The sequence below is a fragment of the Epinephelus moara genome, chromosome 23 (genome assembly GCF_006386435.1).
Source record: "Epinephelus moara isolate mb chromosome 23, YSFRI_EMoa_1.0, whole genome shotgun sequence".
NCBI classification, from domain to species: Eukaryota; Metazoa; Chordata; class Actinopteri; order Perciformes; family Serranidae; genus Epinephelus; species Epinephelus moara.
The window spans coordinates 6,256,353-6,274,458 of NC_065528.1; the positions used below are offsets into that span (position 1 = coordinate 6,256,353).

Genomic DNA, 18,106 nt, shown 5'->3' on the forward strand with positions numbered 1-18,106 from the left:
TCTGTAATAACTCACTAAATGGCCCGTGAAAAAAATATTTTTTCCGGCGGATGTCTTAGTTACAACATGATTGAGCTAACTGGGGTAGTTTCATGTCGTTTCCGACAACGGGAGGCTTTAAACAGATGATGTCCTGATGTTAGCTTTGCTGCTGCTTTTAGCTGTCCCTGTCAGCTGATGCTTTCTAGACATCGTGATTTCCCAAAACTGAATAAATACCACACATATCAACACAAAACTGCTTTGCTAGCTCATTCATGTTCTAACTAAGATATCCGCTGGAAAAAATATTTTTTTCACGGGCCATTTACTGAGTTTTTTTACATGGCGGCGGAAGCTATATGAACGAGCTAACCCTCATCTGCTGAGCTTTAAAAATGCCGGCTATTTTGTTGCTTTCTGTTGACGTCACATTCCTCCTTGAGTATATCCAATCAGCACCAAGTAATCCCCAAGCCCCAGCCAGGAGTCTTTCAGGGCCGTTCTGAGTACCTACTCCGAGGCAGGGACTTGTTTAGCCCCTGTAAAAGTTCCGGAACTCTGTCCTTCGGGGATGGTTCCTGCGGTGGAGACAAGCAACAACGGCCCCGGCCCCGTAAAATTACCCCGAAGTTCCTGCGGTGGAAACGGGCCTATTGCTTCATTCGCATCCTCCCATGGCCCTCTACCACTGTACCAAATTTCACATGGATTGACCAAGTCAGTGAGGAGAAAAACGTGGAACAGACACACACACACACACACACACACACACACACACACACACACACACACACACACACACACACAAACAGAGTTTTCGTCATTATATAGTAAGATAAGCCTACCTTTATCGGCTGCAGCTGAGATGATGTCTGTTTGAGGTGGATGCATATATTAACGCGTGTGCACAGTGTAACTCCGCTGCTCGGCTACAGCTGATATCCGTTTGAGGTGGATACATACATCAACGCGCGTGTGCAGTAACTCGTGGGGTGAATGCATTGACTTTGTAAAAGAATATACTAATAATAGTGTAATTTTTGGAAAAAGTAGCTTTGTCACCTTCTACCTATGCCAATCCTCAATGCCTATGTGCAGTTTCACATAGATTGACCACATCAGTGAGTAGAAAAACGTGGAACAGTCACACCCACAGACAGACAGAGTTTTCGTCATTATATAGTAAGATATAAAAACTAAAAAAGTTTTCAATGGGTTGCTCGCTGCTAAAAATGTCTGTTCCATTGACACTGTCTGGCTGCGGCCCAATTGAATTTGTAATTGAATAGTCCTGGCATACAGTGATTGGCTGAAATAATCACACTGATGCTCAAGTACTGTGTTGTCTTTCTAGGTCCAATCAAATGAAGAGCCGCGCCACACAATGATGATGGAACACAGTTCTTGATTGAGCACGTCTTCTCCCTGTCCCGATGAAAATCCATGGCCACTTACTGGGCTGAGCACACGTCCCACTAAGCTGGCAGAAAGTCTTAAAGATGGATATTTTGTTGACCACGTTGTTGACACGTTGTGTCCTGTGGCTCACTGTTTGATTCTGTTTCCAACTCTGATGCTTTGAACACCACTGAACAGCCATATTCAAGTTAGATAGTAAAAAACCTGCTGGTCCACACAACCTTGGACCAGTCTTCTTTAAGTTAGCTGCAGATTTCATGTCCTCTGAATATGCTGTGAAAAAGTCCGGTCTCTGTAGGCAGCCCAGGTTGTTTCCCGCGGCATTCCTGAATCCGGAGTAGGTTTTTAAGTAGCGTAGGCTTTTATGTGCAAATCTACACACAGATTTACCGTAGGCTTTTATGTGCAAATCTACACACAGATTTACTCACTTTTCATGAATGAGACCCTTTGTGTGCTCCTTACTTTTTCAACTTAGGAGCACATGTGCTCCTTGGGAAAAAAGTTAGCGTCAAGCCCTGTGACTATGTCTTACATACCACGAAAAAACAAACAAACTCCTGCTTGGCTGAAGTCTTCGCATTTTTCTTTTCAGTCCAGCCAAATCTTGTGAATGTTGCTGTGGCTTTTATTTGAGTCAGCATAAATCATTGCTTAATGAGGACCCATGAGGTCTGGCCTGGCATAATGTTCCTACATCTCTTTTACATGGTAGACTTTCAATCAGCACTTTGGCCAATGCATCAGCTGCACAGTGTTTCACCTGCACATGACCATATCAGTAGTTCACACTCACCACCCCCCTTCCCTTCGCCTCTCATCATCTCCTCACTATGGTAGACTTTTAGTGGCTTACAGCTATACGCATTGCTATACAGCCCCTTTGGGTCCAGTCGTCTCCTCCTTTTCCACCTCTCACTCTGGCAGGGCTGACTCTTTTTTTTTCTTAAGAGACTGAAGAATTGATCCTCTAATATCGCTGGACCATTATTCTTTTGCTTTTTACTGATAGTTTCAATTCACACAATTACAGATATAACTCACACATAGATTTATTAAATATTTGATCCACACAGAACTTGATGTTTATAGCAATTAAACATCCTAGTCCTCTCTCTAACTTTAATCAGCTCCACAACAATCCTCAACACATCCTGCATTGTGCCCTGCATGTATCCACTGAGTTTTGTTCCCATCTGCACTCTGAATGTGCATTTACTGAAATGCTGCATGTGATGTAATGATCAAACATGTGTGATTGGTCAAACTCCTTTAGACAACATTCACCCAGCTAAAGTGACTATGGTCAGCTTTGTGAAGCTTGAAAACCACTTGCTGTTGCATGCTGCTTTGACATTGGGCAACTGAGCCTCCCTCTTCTGTTGGCTGTGAAAGGGAGCAGACCCGGGACTGCCACTTGTTGTTTTTGTTTTACTGTTATGATTAAAATACTCTGTTTTAGTTTTTTGAAGCTGTAATACAAATTCATATGTCTTGAGGGAAAAAATAATTAATATGTGACTGTTGCATTATAGGTAGATATCATGTATCATTAAGACTGTAAATACATTTTTAAACATTGTTATTATAACATAACATACCAACAGTGTAGTTAGTCTAGCTTGTGCATGGACTGTAGCACTTAGTAAAAACAGAGACAATATGTAAACTCAGTGTATGCTTAAATCTACACTCCTTCCCCCAACCAAACACACACCTAGCTGCCTTTTTGAGGACACACATGGGACAACAGAATATCAACCATGTTTTTAATAATGGGAGGTGGTGGGTGGATGTTGTGTGGCAGGTGGTGGGCCAGGACCATAGACCAGGCATCGATCAGATGAACATCCATTCCTTTAAACATGGCTCTGAGCACCTTATAACGCTGCAACGAGTACCAGTCACTGAAGATTAGCGAAAGATCAAATGTCGCAGCTCTGGGGTTTCCTGTCCGGATGATAACCACTGTCCCTGGAGCCCTGATCAGCAGCCGCACCACTGCCCTGCGTATGCCCCGCAGCCGCCGGATGTACACCTCCATGGGGAAGGGGGTGAAGTGAGCCCAGATGCCAAAAACAACGATAGTGTCAGTGCCTCCTGTTAAGGCATCTATTTCATTTGCAATGTAATGAAGCTTGGTAGTTGGGGTCGTGGTAAAACTGACTATAGGAGGACCGTGGCAGTGGAATGTCACCATGATGTTGTTTGCATTGTCTATGGCCATGAAAGGTCCAAATTTCCTTGCGCTGTGCAGGTTAAACTCCTTAAGATCTGAAAGTATACAAAGGGAACAGATTAAGCTGCAGTGTGAACAAAATCAAACTACTGTCAAAATCTCCGCCAATCAGGTACCTGGTAGTTTTTCGTTGAGGAATTCAAACCACTGTCTGATGGTGGAGTCTCCATACAGGTGGATCATCTTGCCTTTCAGACACTTTGTGATGGCGGAGGAGGTGTTGAACTGGTGAACTGTGGGGCCATCTAGCGCTCGCCATGCACCCTGGTAGTAATAGCCAGAGAGTCTAGATGGCACACTGCTACTCTTCACCTCTGGCTGACCTGAGAGGAAGTAATAGGTGGGGTTATTCTTAGGGGTCAAGACAATCTGAACCCATCAATCTGAAGACATCATACAGTGTCTTACAAAAAAAAAAAGGCTTCGGTTGGGTTTCTGTTGTAGAAACAGATTGTGTTTCTCTTTTTGTGCTCTTATTATTTTTATTATTATTTTTCTGTTCTTTTTTCCGTCAGTTTAAACTGTGTTTGATGTTGTTATCTTAGTATATAATGATGAAAACTCTGTCTGTGGGTGTGTGTGTCTGTGTGTGTGTCTGTGGGTGTGTGTGTCTGTGTGTGCGTCTGTGGGTGTATGTGTCTGTGGGAGTCTCCTCACTGACTTGGTCAGTCCATGTGAAATTTGGCACAGTGGCAGAGGGTCATGGGAGGATGCAAATTAAGCAATATTACATCAATTGGCCAAAGGGGGGCACTATAGCAACTGATTGAAATTGCAAACTTTGAATGGTGGTACATTGGTTCCAGTCCGTTGCCCGTTGTCGTGTACACCGACCACAACCCTCTCGTTTTCTTGAACCGCATGCAAAACTCAAATCAGCGGTTAATGAGGTGGTCCTTGTTAGTACAATATTTCAATCTTGAGATCCACCACAAGAAGGGTACAGATAATGTGTTAGCTGATGCCCTTTCGCGTGTGTAATTAAGTTCTGTGAAGAAACATCTTAAGGGATGTTGTTCATTTAGGGAGGGGGTTGTTGCGTCCCCCGGCCGCCTGTGTATTCATCATGTGTATGTGTATGTGATATGCATTTGATTGGTATGTTTTAGTGGAGAGTTAGACCTCTCTTTCTTCCAGAGATCGTGTGTTTTGTGTTGACAGGTGTGAAGGTGATTGGATAATGAGCGTGACGCCACCGCTGCTGGATTGGCTGAGCAAGGGGCTCGGCCTTCATAACTCCGGTGCACACAGAAGCCGGGAGACGAGACCCATACATGGCAGCAGCGCATCGTTTCTCTGGTCTTTTGTGAATGGATAAGTGATTTCTTGTGTGACTATCGTGTGTGTTCGTGTTTAGCTTGCTTTGCTAAATATCGCCACTTTTGTTAAGACCAGCCACCTGTCTTGGACCATGACAGGTGGCCATGATGGATTTTTTTGCTAATTTCCGCAATGTGAAAAACAGTTAAAAAAAAAAATAGACCTTTTTTTTTTAATTTAGACTATTGATGCAAAATTTAGGACACAGCCTTGTGGGAGATATTTCTATTTCTATTTCAAAAGCAAGAGTCATCAAAAAATATGGACGCCATTCATCATAAAGTCTTGGGTTGGACTTCACAATATTGGCCGAAACTCATTAACCAATCATCGTAAGTAAATCTTGATATATATTTCTTCAGTATGTGTTGTAATAGACCTACCAAAGTAATTTGAGCTAAACCCATCCCAAAAAAACATATCTTAATAACCAGTGGACATTTGTGGAATGAGTGTGCCAATTTTCAAGTCAATTGGACTTACAGCATGAGAAGAAAAAACAACAACACATTTTTGGGTGTTCTGTAGCATATAGTAATGGCTTGGTAATGCCCACATGCACTTATTATTATGACACTTCAGATAATGGTCGATACTCACACCTACCAAATTTAGTGAAATTCTGTCCACTGGGTTTTGAGGTACACGTTTTTGGCAATTGTAGCACCCCCTATGGGTCATGCTCAAAATGCTTTGGTACACCTAATCCCCAAGATGTAATGAATATATCCATCTATCCATCCATTTTCTAACCGCTTGCTTATCCTCTTGAGGGTCGCGGGGGGGCTGGAGTCTATCCCAGCTGACATTGGGCGAAAGGCAGGGTACACCCTGGACAGGTTGCCAGGCTATCGCAGGGCTGACATGTAGAGACAGACAACCATTTACACTCACATTCACACCTACAGGCAATTTAAAGTCACCAATTAACCTATCCCCAATCTGCATGTCTTTGGACTGTGGGAAGAAGCCTGAGTACCCGGAGAAAACCCACGCCGACATGGGGAGAACATGCAAACTCCGCACAGAGGGGCTCCCACACCCGGGATCTAACCAGGAACCCTCTTGCTAGCCACCACACCAGCCCTAGAGCCCTTTGGACAACAGCTAACAATGATGTACAATCACCAAAGTACAAAACTAGAACAAAATAAGCTAATGAACTCCCAGCAAACAAGCTGAAATGATGAACAACGCAGCTAGGAGCTAAAGTTAGGCTAACTTTAGCTAATGTTAGCTAGAGATGTTAAAGATAAATTTATATTTCTTTCCAGCAAAGTGAAAAAAAATATGTTGCCTCAAACACGATGTTGACTTACCTTAAAACAGATGTAGACATCATTGTTAATCTTATTCACGTTGAGTTGATGTTGTGGTCTAACGTTACCACACAACTTTATCCAAAGGAGACACTTTTCTCGGTTGAGATGTGGTTTAAAGTGTAAAAAATACTCCCCGTCGCCCAGCCTCTCAGGATACCTTGTGTCGGAGATGCATGTATCCCATGCACACCGTTTGACCATTTTTAAACTTCAAATCTCCAAAAAGCTCATAAAACCGAACAAAACTGACTTCTGTAATGCATTTCAATGAATGTCCAGGCAGAGAATGTCCAAGTGTATGGGAATGGCTATATGCACTTTGATTGGCTCATCGTGTTTGAGGGCGGGACTTAGCCATAGGTCAAGTAGGTCTATTAATGTCCTAAGTCATGCCCCTTTTAAAGGTCATTGGTCATATTTTCAAACCTTCTTTCAAAACTTTTGATAACTTTTGATTAGCTTTATCTGATGATTATCCACTGAAAATTTCATACAAATAAAATCTACACTTGAGATGACAAAAATGTGTTTTTCAAAAAATTCTAGATGATGTGTTGCCGCACCTTATGCACAAATTCAAAAAATGGTTCAACGGGGTGTCAGTAGCTACTAGTGGATAGTAGTAGTGCCGGCGCCCCATGTACAGAGGTATTGCCTCGCTGCAGCAGCGGTGGGTTCGGTTCCGGCTTGCGGCCCTTTGTTGCGTGTCAGTCCCCACTCTCTCTCTGTCTCCCCATTTCACTCACTGTCCTGTCCATTAAAGGCAAAAAGCCCACAAATATAATCTAAAAAAAATTGGTTCAACATCATTATTAAATCTATTCTGCAAGTTCTGTAATGACTGGATGAACAATTTTTGATTTACAGTTTGACTCTAGTTATGCCATGCCCGTTTTGGCATTTGTGTCACCCCCTAGTGGTTAATTTACATGAAACTTTCAGGATGTTTTTCTAGTAGTTCTGTAGCCAACTCCTGCAAATTTTGTGATGACTCAATGATCATGGAGTTAGGTCCGTTTATGTGCTGAGCCATAGCCCCTCTATAGTTTATTTATAATATCTTAAATATCTTCAAAATGCAATAATATCAACAAGCTTTCAATGACTTTTGGTAAACTTCACCAAATAGTGATCCACACAAAATTTGGTACAAATTGGACTTGCAACTAAGGGGGAGATGGGTAAAATGAGTGTTTCAAAAAAATTCAAACTGATGGAAAAACTTACAGCCGGACCTCAATGGTTCTTTGGCTTTTTTGTAGAGCACATTAACCTGAATATGTGTGTTGAATTTCAAGTCAGTTTGACTTGTGGTGTCAAAGGCGTGGCCTTTCCAAAATTTAATTTTTGGGGCTTAATTATAGCACCCCCATCTGGTCTAAGGGCATTGTATTTCTTGAGCAGCATTTGTACACAACTTCCAATCATTGGTAAAATATCATGTTGTCTACAGTGTATCATCTCACTGGAATTTGCAAAAAAGTTTCCTGAGAAAAAAATAAATTAAGCAGCACAGTAACAAAAGACTTTCAGCCCTTTGTACACAGACACATTTTGAATTCAATCCGATTAAATCTCTAAGAGGAGTTTGATAAAGTATGACCCCTGACTTATAATAATAATTCTTTCAGTTTCAATAGGGTCCCTGCACTGTTAAGTGCTTGAGTCCTAATAAAATAGTGTTCTAACCTTCCTGGCCTTGAACGTTAATCATTTTTATCCCTTAAGGCAATACTCTGTGTTTTTGTCATCAAACTTACTGTTTATAGACCTAAATGGTGTAAAAATGCTGTAGCATGTGCCTTTTTGGGGATCAAAATGTGATTGAACTTTACCAACCTCATCCATCCATCGTCATCTACTTATACAGGGTCATGTGGTGGGGGCAGCAGGCTAAGTAAAGTACTCCAGATGTAACAACAACACTTTCCAGCTCCTCATGGGGGATCCAGAGGCATTAAGATATACAGTATAATCTCTCCAGTGTATTCTGGATCTGCCCCGGGGCCTCCTACCAGCGGGACGTGCCAGGAACACATCTAACAGGAGGCGCCCAGGAGGGATCCTGATCAGATGCCAGAACCACCTTAACTGGCCCCTTTTGACATGAAGGAGCAGCAGCTGTACTCAGAGCTCCCTCTTGATGTCTGAGCTCCTCACCCTATCTCTAAGACTGAGCCTAGCTACTCTACAGACAAACTCATTTCAGCTGTTTGTATCCGCGATTCTCATTCTTTCGGTTACTACTCAAAGCTCATGACCACAGGTGAGTGTTGGGACGTAGATGGACCGGTGAATTTTAAGCTTCACCTTTGGGCTCAGCCCGTCTTTACCATGACAGTCCAGCACAGTGCCCACATCACTACAGATGCTCCATTTTACCCTTACCCCCAAACGAGACCCCACGATACTTGAACTCTTTCACTTGGGGCAGTAAGTCCATCCCAACCTGGAGGAGACAATCCACCGTTTCCCGGCAGAGAACCATGGCTTCAGATTTGGAGGAGGTAACTCTCATCCCGACCTCTTCACACTCAGCTACAAACCTCCTCATTGAATGCTGGCGGTCACAAGGTAATGAAGCCAACAGAATCACATCATCTGCAAAAAGCAGAGATGCAATTCTGAGGTCACCAGACTAGATTATTTCCTCCTCCCAAGGCTGCACCTTGAGATTCTGTCCATGAATATTACAAACAGAATCTGTGATAAGTGACAACCCTGGCAGAGGCCAACACCTACTGAGAACATATTTGACTTTATACCAAGTATATAGACACAGCTCTCACTTTCGTTATAAAGGGAGCAGATGGCTCATATCAAAGACCCCAGTACCCCATACAGTATCCCCAAAAGACCCCCTGAGGGACGTGGACATAAGCTTTCTGCAAGTCCACAAAACGCATGTAGACTGGATGGGTAAACTCCCGTGACCCCTTCAGCAGCCCTGCAAGGGTAAAGAGCTGGTCCACTGTTCCATGGCCAGGATGGAAGCCGCATTGCTCCTCCTGAATCTTGTCAACACAGTTGAGCGGCCTTTCCAGCACAATGGAATAAACTTTACCAGGGAGGCTGAGTAGTGTGATACCCTGATAAATGAAGCCCATTTTTGGAAAATGGGAACCACCACCCTGGTCTGCCACTCCACAGGCAATGTACCTGGCCTCTAGGCAACATTCAAAAGGCTTGTCAGCCAAGACAGCTCAACAATATCCAGAGTCTTCAGCATCTCAGGGCAAATCTCATCCATTCCTAACACTTTGCCACTGGGCAGCTTTTTGACTACCTTAGCAGCCTCCGCCAGGGATATGGACAAGAATTCCCCTGAGTCTTAAGACTCAAGCCTCCTCCACAGAGGATATAGAGGTTCATGAGTTCCTAAAAGTGGTCCCTCTACCACTTGACAATATCTCCAGTCTGGGTCAGCAGTTCTCCTTCTCCTGAGATAAACCCTGCTTTCTCTTCCTGAGGCGTCTAATGGTTTGTTAGAACTTCCTTGAGGCCAACTAAAAGTCCTTTGCCATAGACTCCCTGAACTCTTCCCACATCCCAGGTTTTTGCTTCAGTGACCACCACAGCTGCAGTCCTTCTTGCAAACCAGTACCTGTCTGCTGCTTCAGGAGATTCCTGGGCCAGTCAAACCCAAAAGGCCTCTTTCTTCAGCCTGACAGCCTCCCTCACCGCTGGTGTCCACGAGCAGCTTCTTAGATTGCCACCACAACTGGCACCGGCGACCTTCTCACCACAACTCTGAGTAGCCACCTCCATAATGGAGGCTTTGAACATAGACCACTTGGATTCCATGTCCGTAACCTCCCCCAGGATGCACAAAAAAATTGTTTTAAGCTGGGAGTTGAAGACCCCATGGACCAGGGCATCAGCCAGACATTCCCGGGTCACCCTCATTACATGTATCAGTTGTGAGCTCTGCTCCTCTCCTCGCCCCTTGTGTCCAAGACATACAGTCACAGATGCCATGATACGAACACAAAGTCAATTATTGATCTTTGGGCCAGGGTGTTCTGGTACCAGGTACACTTATGAACCTCCCTGTGCTCGAACATGGTGTTTGTTATGGCCAATCCATGACTCGCAGAGAAGTTCATTAACAAAACAACATTCGCGTTCAGGTCAGGCGGACTGTTCCTCCCAATCACCCCCCTCCAGGTTTCTCCATTGTTGCCCACGTGAGCGTTGACATCCCCTAGAAGAGCTATGGAGTCCCCAGTCTGTGCCCTTTCCAGGACTCAAGGACAGACGGGTACTCAGAATTGCTGTTCAGCTCGTACACACACACACAAAAAAAATCAAAGACCTCCACTTAGAGACCCGCAGTCGTACCGAGGTGACACTTTGTGCCCCGGAGAGAACTCCAACACAGTGGCACTCAGCTGGAGACTCTCACCCTGGTCAACTACGGAAAAGAGAGAATACCATCCCAGCCCGTCTCCAGGAGTTTGGTTTAAGAACCAGCACTACGCATGGAGGTGGGCCCAACTACATCTAGTTGGTACCACTCCACCTCATGCACGAGCTCCTGTTCCTTCCCTGCCAGGGAGGTGGCGTTCCATCTCCCCTGAGCTAGTCTGTAACGCCTTGCCTGCTACCTGGCACACAAGGCACCTGACCCCAATTCCTGTCTCTGTGGGTGGTGGGCATGGGCCCCACAGGGCGGTGGCTCCATGTTAGTTATTTGGGCAGAGTCCAACCTGGCCACTACTCATCCAGGTCTTGTTGACTCACCAGAATTTATGAATGTGGACAAGTGGTCTTCAACAGTGAAAGAAATGATGATGGCAACAAGAACTTTAATATACATAACAGAGCTACACCCAAAGATGCATCTCAAAGTTCCCGCTTCTTTTCCTTTGTCTTTGTCCTGACCACACGGTCAGACAAACACCTCACCTGATCTGAAGCTTTGATTCGGCCATCTTGTAGTTCTCTGTTGTCAGCCATTTTGTTCTGTAGGCCAAACGGCTCTTTGATCACCACACCCACCTTTGTCTCTCTCTCTCTCTCTATCTCTCTCTCTCTCTCTCTCTCTCTCACACACACACACTCACACTCACTCTCTCACACACACACACACACACACACACACACACACACACACACACACACACACACACACCAAGCTTGTATATAGTTAGTTAGAATTTGTGTGTTTTGGTTTTGCTGTGCTTACTTTGTGAATAAATATAATTCTTTGGAATCATACCTGTTTAATGTTGCACAAGAGTGAATGAATAGTCAACCTCTGCTACGTCAAGAACTCCGAAATCCTTCAGGCTTTACTGTTAATTTTCGTTATTGTCATTAATTTAATTATTAATCAAAACTCCAAATTAATAGTTTAGCGTATTTTATGAGACTGTTATCTTTAACTGGCTATCATTTTCCCTTTACGGGAATGGTGCCCCACGAGGTGATTTAATGTTAATTAAGTCACATTATTTAACATAATTATTAATTATTATTAATAATTATTAATTATTTCCGATAACCAATTTACAACTTTAATGGTCCCCTTGGTGACGCCCTGAATTTATGTTCCCCGTGGATGTTCATCAAATTTCAGTGCAGTTTTCCATGCTCCCAGCATTGTCAAATTGGCTGAATACATCTCCTACAGGGGAACGCTAGCTAGACAACAATCATAAGTTGTGTACAAACAGGCTTTTGCTGGCTGTTTTACTTTGTCTGTAGCAAATTTAGTTTTGAGTTACAGACCATGGTGACAGTAGTAAAGATTGAGCATTACCTGTCTTTTTTGGCAAAACAGTGACATTGGCAGGTCCTGAAGCTTGAATGTAGACTTTTAAGTTGACACCACTAAAGAAAAGCACACACACATGAACAAGGTGAATACAACAAAGGTGGACACAAATTTAAAATCATTTCATAAAGTTAGAAAAATTAAGCACTAAAATGGGAAACACCACTTAACCTCTAAAAATTTGTGATTTAAAATTGCACTTATTAAAGGTGCCACTAGATGTACACTCCCCCTTCCATCCGCTACTGTCAACACATTACTTTCTGTAATGCATTTCAATGAATGTCCAGGCAGAGAATGTCCAAGTGTATGGGAATGGCTATATGCACTTTGATTGGCTCATTGTGTTTGAGGGCGGGACTGCTGACGTATTGCGGTAAGCGAGTTGTGTCATTTCCGGTGTTTCTGTGATAGCGTCTCTGTACTGCTCTGGTGAATTCTGCTAGCCTGTTTTCTCACTACAGTTGCTTTAACGTCTACTTCAAGTNGACTTAGCCATAGGTCAAGTAGGTCTATTAATGTCCTAAGTCATGCCCCTTTTAGAGGTCATTGGTCATATTTTCAAACCTTCTTTCAAAACTTTTGATAACTTTTGATTAGCTTTATCTGATGATTATCCACTGAAAATGTAATGAAAATGGAGGAAATGTAATCAAAATTGGCTGCAACACAAGCCCAAAGCATGATCGAACCACCCCCATGTGTAACAGTTAACAGTGTTCTTTTTATGAAATTCTGCACCCTTTTTTTCCCCCAAACATACCTTTGCTCACTGCGTCCACAAAGTTCTATTTTAACTTCATCAGTCCAAAGGACTTGTTTCCAAAAAGCACAGGAGTACAGGTGGCACTGCACAGTAGAACAGTGCACCACCACCCCAGAGTCTGATCAATCTGAAGGGGGTTTTGATTTGCCTTTCAAGCAATCCTATGAGCAGCTCTCTCAGAAAGTTTTCTTGGTCATCCAGACCTCAACTTGACCTCCACACTTGCTGTTAACTGCCATTTCTTAATTACATTACTAACTGTGGAAACAGCTACCTGAGACCACTTTGCTATCTTCTTATAGTCTTCTCCTGCTTTGTGTAAGTAATTTTAGCTTTAAGAGTGCTAGGCAGCTGTTTGGAGGAGCCCATGGCTGTTGATTGACAGGACAAGGTTTAAGGAGTCAGAGTATTTATAAAGCTTTAAAATTTGCATCACCATTTGCATCACCTGGCCTTTCCTAATGACTGTGAACAAGCCATAGCCCTAACAAGCTAGTCATGGTCCAAGACCCTGGTAAGAGTTGTCTGAAAGCTCAAATGTCTTGTGGTGCCCAAATTTTTGCATGGTGCTCCTTTCTTTTTTCACTCTAAAACTGTACAAAACGTAATACACTAATCTTGCTTGAAATGTTGAAGAGCATGTTTTATCCTTAACTTCCTTATCTTGCCTTTTGAGGATCAGTTCATCTTCTACATACTTGACTATCCACATTAAACGAAATTTCGATCAGGGGGACCCACACTTTTGCATGCCACTGTATGCTGCCATCCAGACAACATCTTTTTCAGGGACATCCCTGCTTATTCCAACAGAACAATGCTGAGCCACATTCTACACATGTTACAACAGTGTGGCTTTGTCGTAAAAGATTGCAGGTACTAAACTGGCCTGCCTGCAGTCCAGACCTATCTCCCATCAAGCATGTGTGGCGCATTATGAAGCACAAAACAAGACAGTGGAGACCCTGGACTGTTGAGCCACTGAAATCACATATAAAGCAAGAATGGAAAAGAACTTAATTTGCAGAAATTCAACAATTCAGCCGAAAACATGTGCCACCCCTAGCACCAGGGGTCGCGTTAACCGGATATTCTCGGTCACTGACCGGTTTTTTACAACAATGACTGGAAAATCTGAAGGCCATTTGACCGGTTGCAATTACCACCCCTGCCCACTTGGCGGCGGAGTGCACAGTCAGTGGTTTAAGTGGCTGCCGTTTTCACACTGCAGAGAAAAAGTCATTCATCTGCTTCATGTAGCGTTGTTAACATAACGGCCTGGACACACCAGATGCGTTAGTGCCGCAGAAGTCCTGCGAGTATACTCGCAGGCGCTTGACTGTCCACACAGGCAGCGCATTTCTCCTGCGCTCTCCGCGCCGGTTAAACATCGACTCCACTCGTCTGCTCCGGTCAGTACTCGTTTTTTCACTTCAACAGGTCATTTTAAACATGGGTTAATCGTTTTTTATAACGTAATAAGTTAATGACAATTTGTCATTGCATGTCCATGTATTGAGCGTGTTGGATTAACACTGAATGAATAGGGCATATTGTTCTGACCATTTTATTTCTGTAGGGTCAGTGACACAAAATTAAAATTGTAATGAAGTGATTATGGTATTGGAAAATGTGTTCGATTATGCACTGTTGTGTTATTTTAAATTATAAACACGGTATTCCCTCACGTTCCTCAGTGCATGCTGGTGTTGTTATTTTATTTTGAAAATTGGCCGGATTCTCTCGTCTTTTCTGTGTCCGACTTCCTGTTTGGTACGATCCGCTCTATCCAGCTTGACAGAAGCGCTCGCGGCTTGCGTGTAGATGAGACGCCGAACTGAAGCGCTGCGGTGTGTGGATGTCTGTTCATCTTTTCGTTCATGTCCTTATTAATGTACGCTTTATAACTTGCTTGTTGGATTTATTAAAAACGAACGAATGAAAACTATATGTCGTTGAATATCTTTATTATCATTTAAAAACGAAAATTGAAATGACCGGTAAAAATAGATTATGACCGGATTTTTACGACCCTGTCAGTCAAAATGACCGGCGACGAAAAAGTCTAGCACAACCTCTGCCTAGCACACACTGGAAGTGTCACGCAGCAGCTTGTCAACAGATGACCATGAAAAGTTTTTACTACTTTTACGGAAAGATCTATAATTCCTCCACCTCTGCATTAGCTTAAAAATCATGTGTGGACAGCCCATTAGGAAACTTTATTTTTCATCTGAAGAGCCAATTTCCTGAGCTATGACAGAGTTATCTTTGCATCAATGGTAAGGAGAGGAGTCGAGCTGCTACAGGAACAGAGTAACAGGGCTGCTACAGGAGCTGGTATGTACAAGCAGAGAGCGCGTGGGAGAAAAATGTGTTTAATTCCTGAGGCAGCAAGGCTGGAAATAGGACAGTGGCGTGAAGTGCCGCTGGGCAGCGCTTCCAGGAGCAGCGACCAGTGTGTTTTGGCCTTTATTGTCCTCAGTTCCCTAATACTTACAAAGTGTTGTTAAATAAAGGAGATGTAACATAGTGATAAACATGCCTCTGTCCCAAGGTTTTTGGAACGTGTTGTAGGCATCAAATTCAGAATGAGTATTTATGTTTTTATTAAAAAGTTTATGAGTTTGAACGTTCAATATCTTGTAGACTGTAGAAATATCTGTATACCTTTAGGGTGTATTCAATTAAATTTATGTCAAAAAGGATTTGGAAATCATTGCATTCTGATTTTATATACATTTTACACAGAGTCCCAACTTTTTTTGGCACCAAAGTTGGGTGTTCTGTAGTGAGCGGCCACCAAAACAATTTTCGTGGTGGCCAATCAGTGGAACTTCAACTTCTAGGTCTGTCACATGATGCCCTTTGACCCAAAAATACTTTTTCTCATTGACTTACAATGAGAAAAAGACCTCTGTAAATCAGTGGACACATTTTTTTGAATGTCACAAATGACTCATTTCACTAACATTAAATAACAATTAGAAAGTCTAGAAGAGACTTTTGAAGTATTTTATCCCCATTCAAGTTAACGGAGTACTAAACCTGGAGTAGCCAGCTCAGCCAGTGGAGATGTCTACTGTGTCTGCGCCATGGATCACACAGGGGAGAAGCAGTGCCTGTCATCCAGGTAATTTTATACGTGGCAGATGAACCATTTTCTGAGCAATACTCATAAGAATAACTGGGGCCTTGCTGCCAATGCTGTATCAAGGTCTCTTTATACATCCATGGTAGCAACCCATTGTTGTTTCCAGTGGCTCTTTAAACACGAAAAGTGATTGTTTCTTGCCAAGAAATCACTGTTTTCTTGCCTAGATAGTGCCCCACAAACCAGGTATTTTAAGCCAGAACGTGGTCTTTGACATATTTGCTACATAATAACATGCAAATATGGTGTATCAGTGGGTAGTGGGAACACAAAACCAACATTTTTTTCTGGCAGTTGGGTTGGTTACAAAGGTAGCACTGGATGAATGTTAATAGAAGGTATACAAAATGCCAGTCCTGTCTCTGTTCCCTTACCTTCGAAATAGCTTCCCCTCATTGGCTGTGATGAATCCACCTTTTTGTCTCCCGGCATGGTCAATCCTGGCATCACAGCTCAGGTTCTTTGGCTTGTAGCAGAACCAAGGCTCGCCTGAACGGGGGTCAGTGTAGTTGCACAGCAGCTGGTGGGTTGGACGTAGGCAGACGTTACAGACAGCAGTTTCAGAGAGTGAGCCTGAGCGGAACAGGCTGTGGAAGTAAATTCTGTCAGGATGTTCTTTGTTCAGCCTTTTCAGCACTGGGATAGCCTCACTAGGATGAACCAGCGTCACCTGATTGGATGGAAAACCAGAGTTTTCACCAAGTCCAAGTCATGTTGAATCATATTAATAAAGACAAATAAAATCAAAACCACTCAAAGATGACAATCTCTCAAAAACTGTCTAAACTCACTAAACCACTCCCCCAAATAGTGACTGTCTAATCATAGCCGGGCAACTGTAACTAGGAATTGCAGATCTGTCAAGCTTTGCATTTCTCGATACTTGAAGTGGTGTGAATAGTAAGAGAAATACTCTGCATTTAAAGTGTTTAGAGAAGGTTGTCTTGTTTTCAAGACTAAAACCATAATAGGGAAAAGTGTAAGAAATTAATTATTATAATTAAGTGGTTGCCTGCTCTGATATAATTGCTATTTTTCGTTAGTGATGTTAGCAGCCCTGTCCTGTTCTGTTCTATTGGATTTTATCTGGTTATCCAGACAACATGTACACCATACACATTACCCAAACAGGGTTATGTTAGTATGAAACACTCCGATCTTATATTTCCCTATCATATCCCTAAGACTAGGACTGCAATACAAGAACGGATGGATGCCTCACTGTTTTATCCCAATATCATATATGTAGCTATCAAGTGCATGTTTAAAACTTGTTTTACAGCAGATTTTTTTTTTTGTTTGTTTGTTTTTTTGCAAGGGAAAATTTTAAGCTGAGAAGATTTACAATCAGCTAAGGTCCAGCTTTTGTATAAAATGAAAAAGTCCCATTGTTTCTAAAATGTTAAAATGTGCGGGCTGAATCTGCCATCGAAAGCTGACAGGCGGAGCAACAGTAACTTCAGGGGACGGAGTTTAGTAAACAATCAAATAGAAGATGACGATGGTCCTGAGGGTCAAAACACAACTACATTTCTCAGTACAAAACAACATTTTCACAAAACAGGACAAAATTTAAGACAACAAAACATTTCGGAAAACACAACATTTTAGAAAACAGTACAACAATTCAGAAAACAATACAATAATTAGGAAAATGAAACATTTGGTGAGACTCAAACCGAAAAGGTAGTTATTGGACAAGGATTCCTTGAGGCTGATTGGATACACTGTCTGTCAGTCTGTGACAAATGTAAGTACTTCTTCTTCTGTATGATTTCCAGTGGACTGGATGCCTTGCAGCACATTGCTGTCTCTTAAGGTGCTGACACACCAAACCAAAATCAAAGAACTAGCGGCGACGAAAGCCAACTGTTGTGTCGTCTACATCGCCTCAGGTCGCCCTGTGTCAGTTGCATTTGAACACACTACAAAGACTACATCCAACGGCCAAGTAGCACGTACGTTCTGCGCCTGCGTGAGAGGAAAAAATGCAAAAAGGGAAACCAGAAGTCTGAGGAATGCATGAGATAAACAAAGTAGCAGAGTGAGAGAGTGGTACATCAGCTGAGGGGTTTCCTATCTCTGCAGCCAAGCACCGGAGCACCTCCACGGACTATTACATCCA

At 42.8% G+C, this 18,106-nt stretch overlaps 1 protein-coding gene across 1 annotated transcript in view; it reads right to left on the minus strand.

The window, feature by feature from the left end:
* Positions 1–2,437: 2,437 nt before the first annotated feature.
* The window catches only part of LOC126384742 (NXPE family member 3-like), a 105,454-nt gene continuing 89,785 nt past the window's right edge, over positions 2,438–18,106 (minus strand). Inside the window, exons 2-5 of the mRNA XM_050036002.1 lie at positions 16,356–16,651; positions 12,047–12,117; positions 3,757–3,963; positions 2,438–3,675 (exon numbers count right to left, since the gene is read on the minus strand). Coding sequence (XP_049891959.1) covers positions 3,119–3,675; positions 3,757–3,963; positions 12,047–12,117; positions 16,356–16,651 — 1,131 coding nt within the window. The 3' untranslated portion in view covers positions 2,438–3,118. The remainder of the gene's footprint in view (positions 3,676–3,756; positions 3,964–12,046; positions 12,118–16,355; positions 16,652–18,106) is intronic.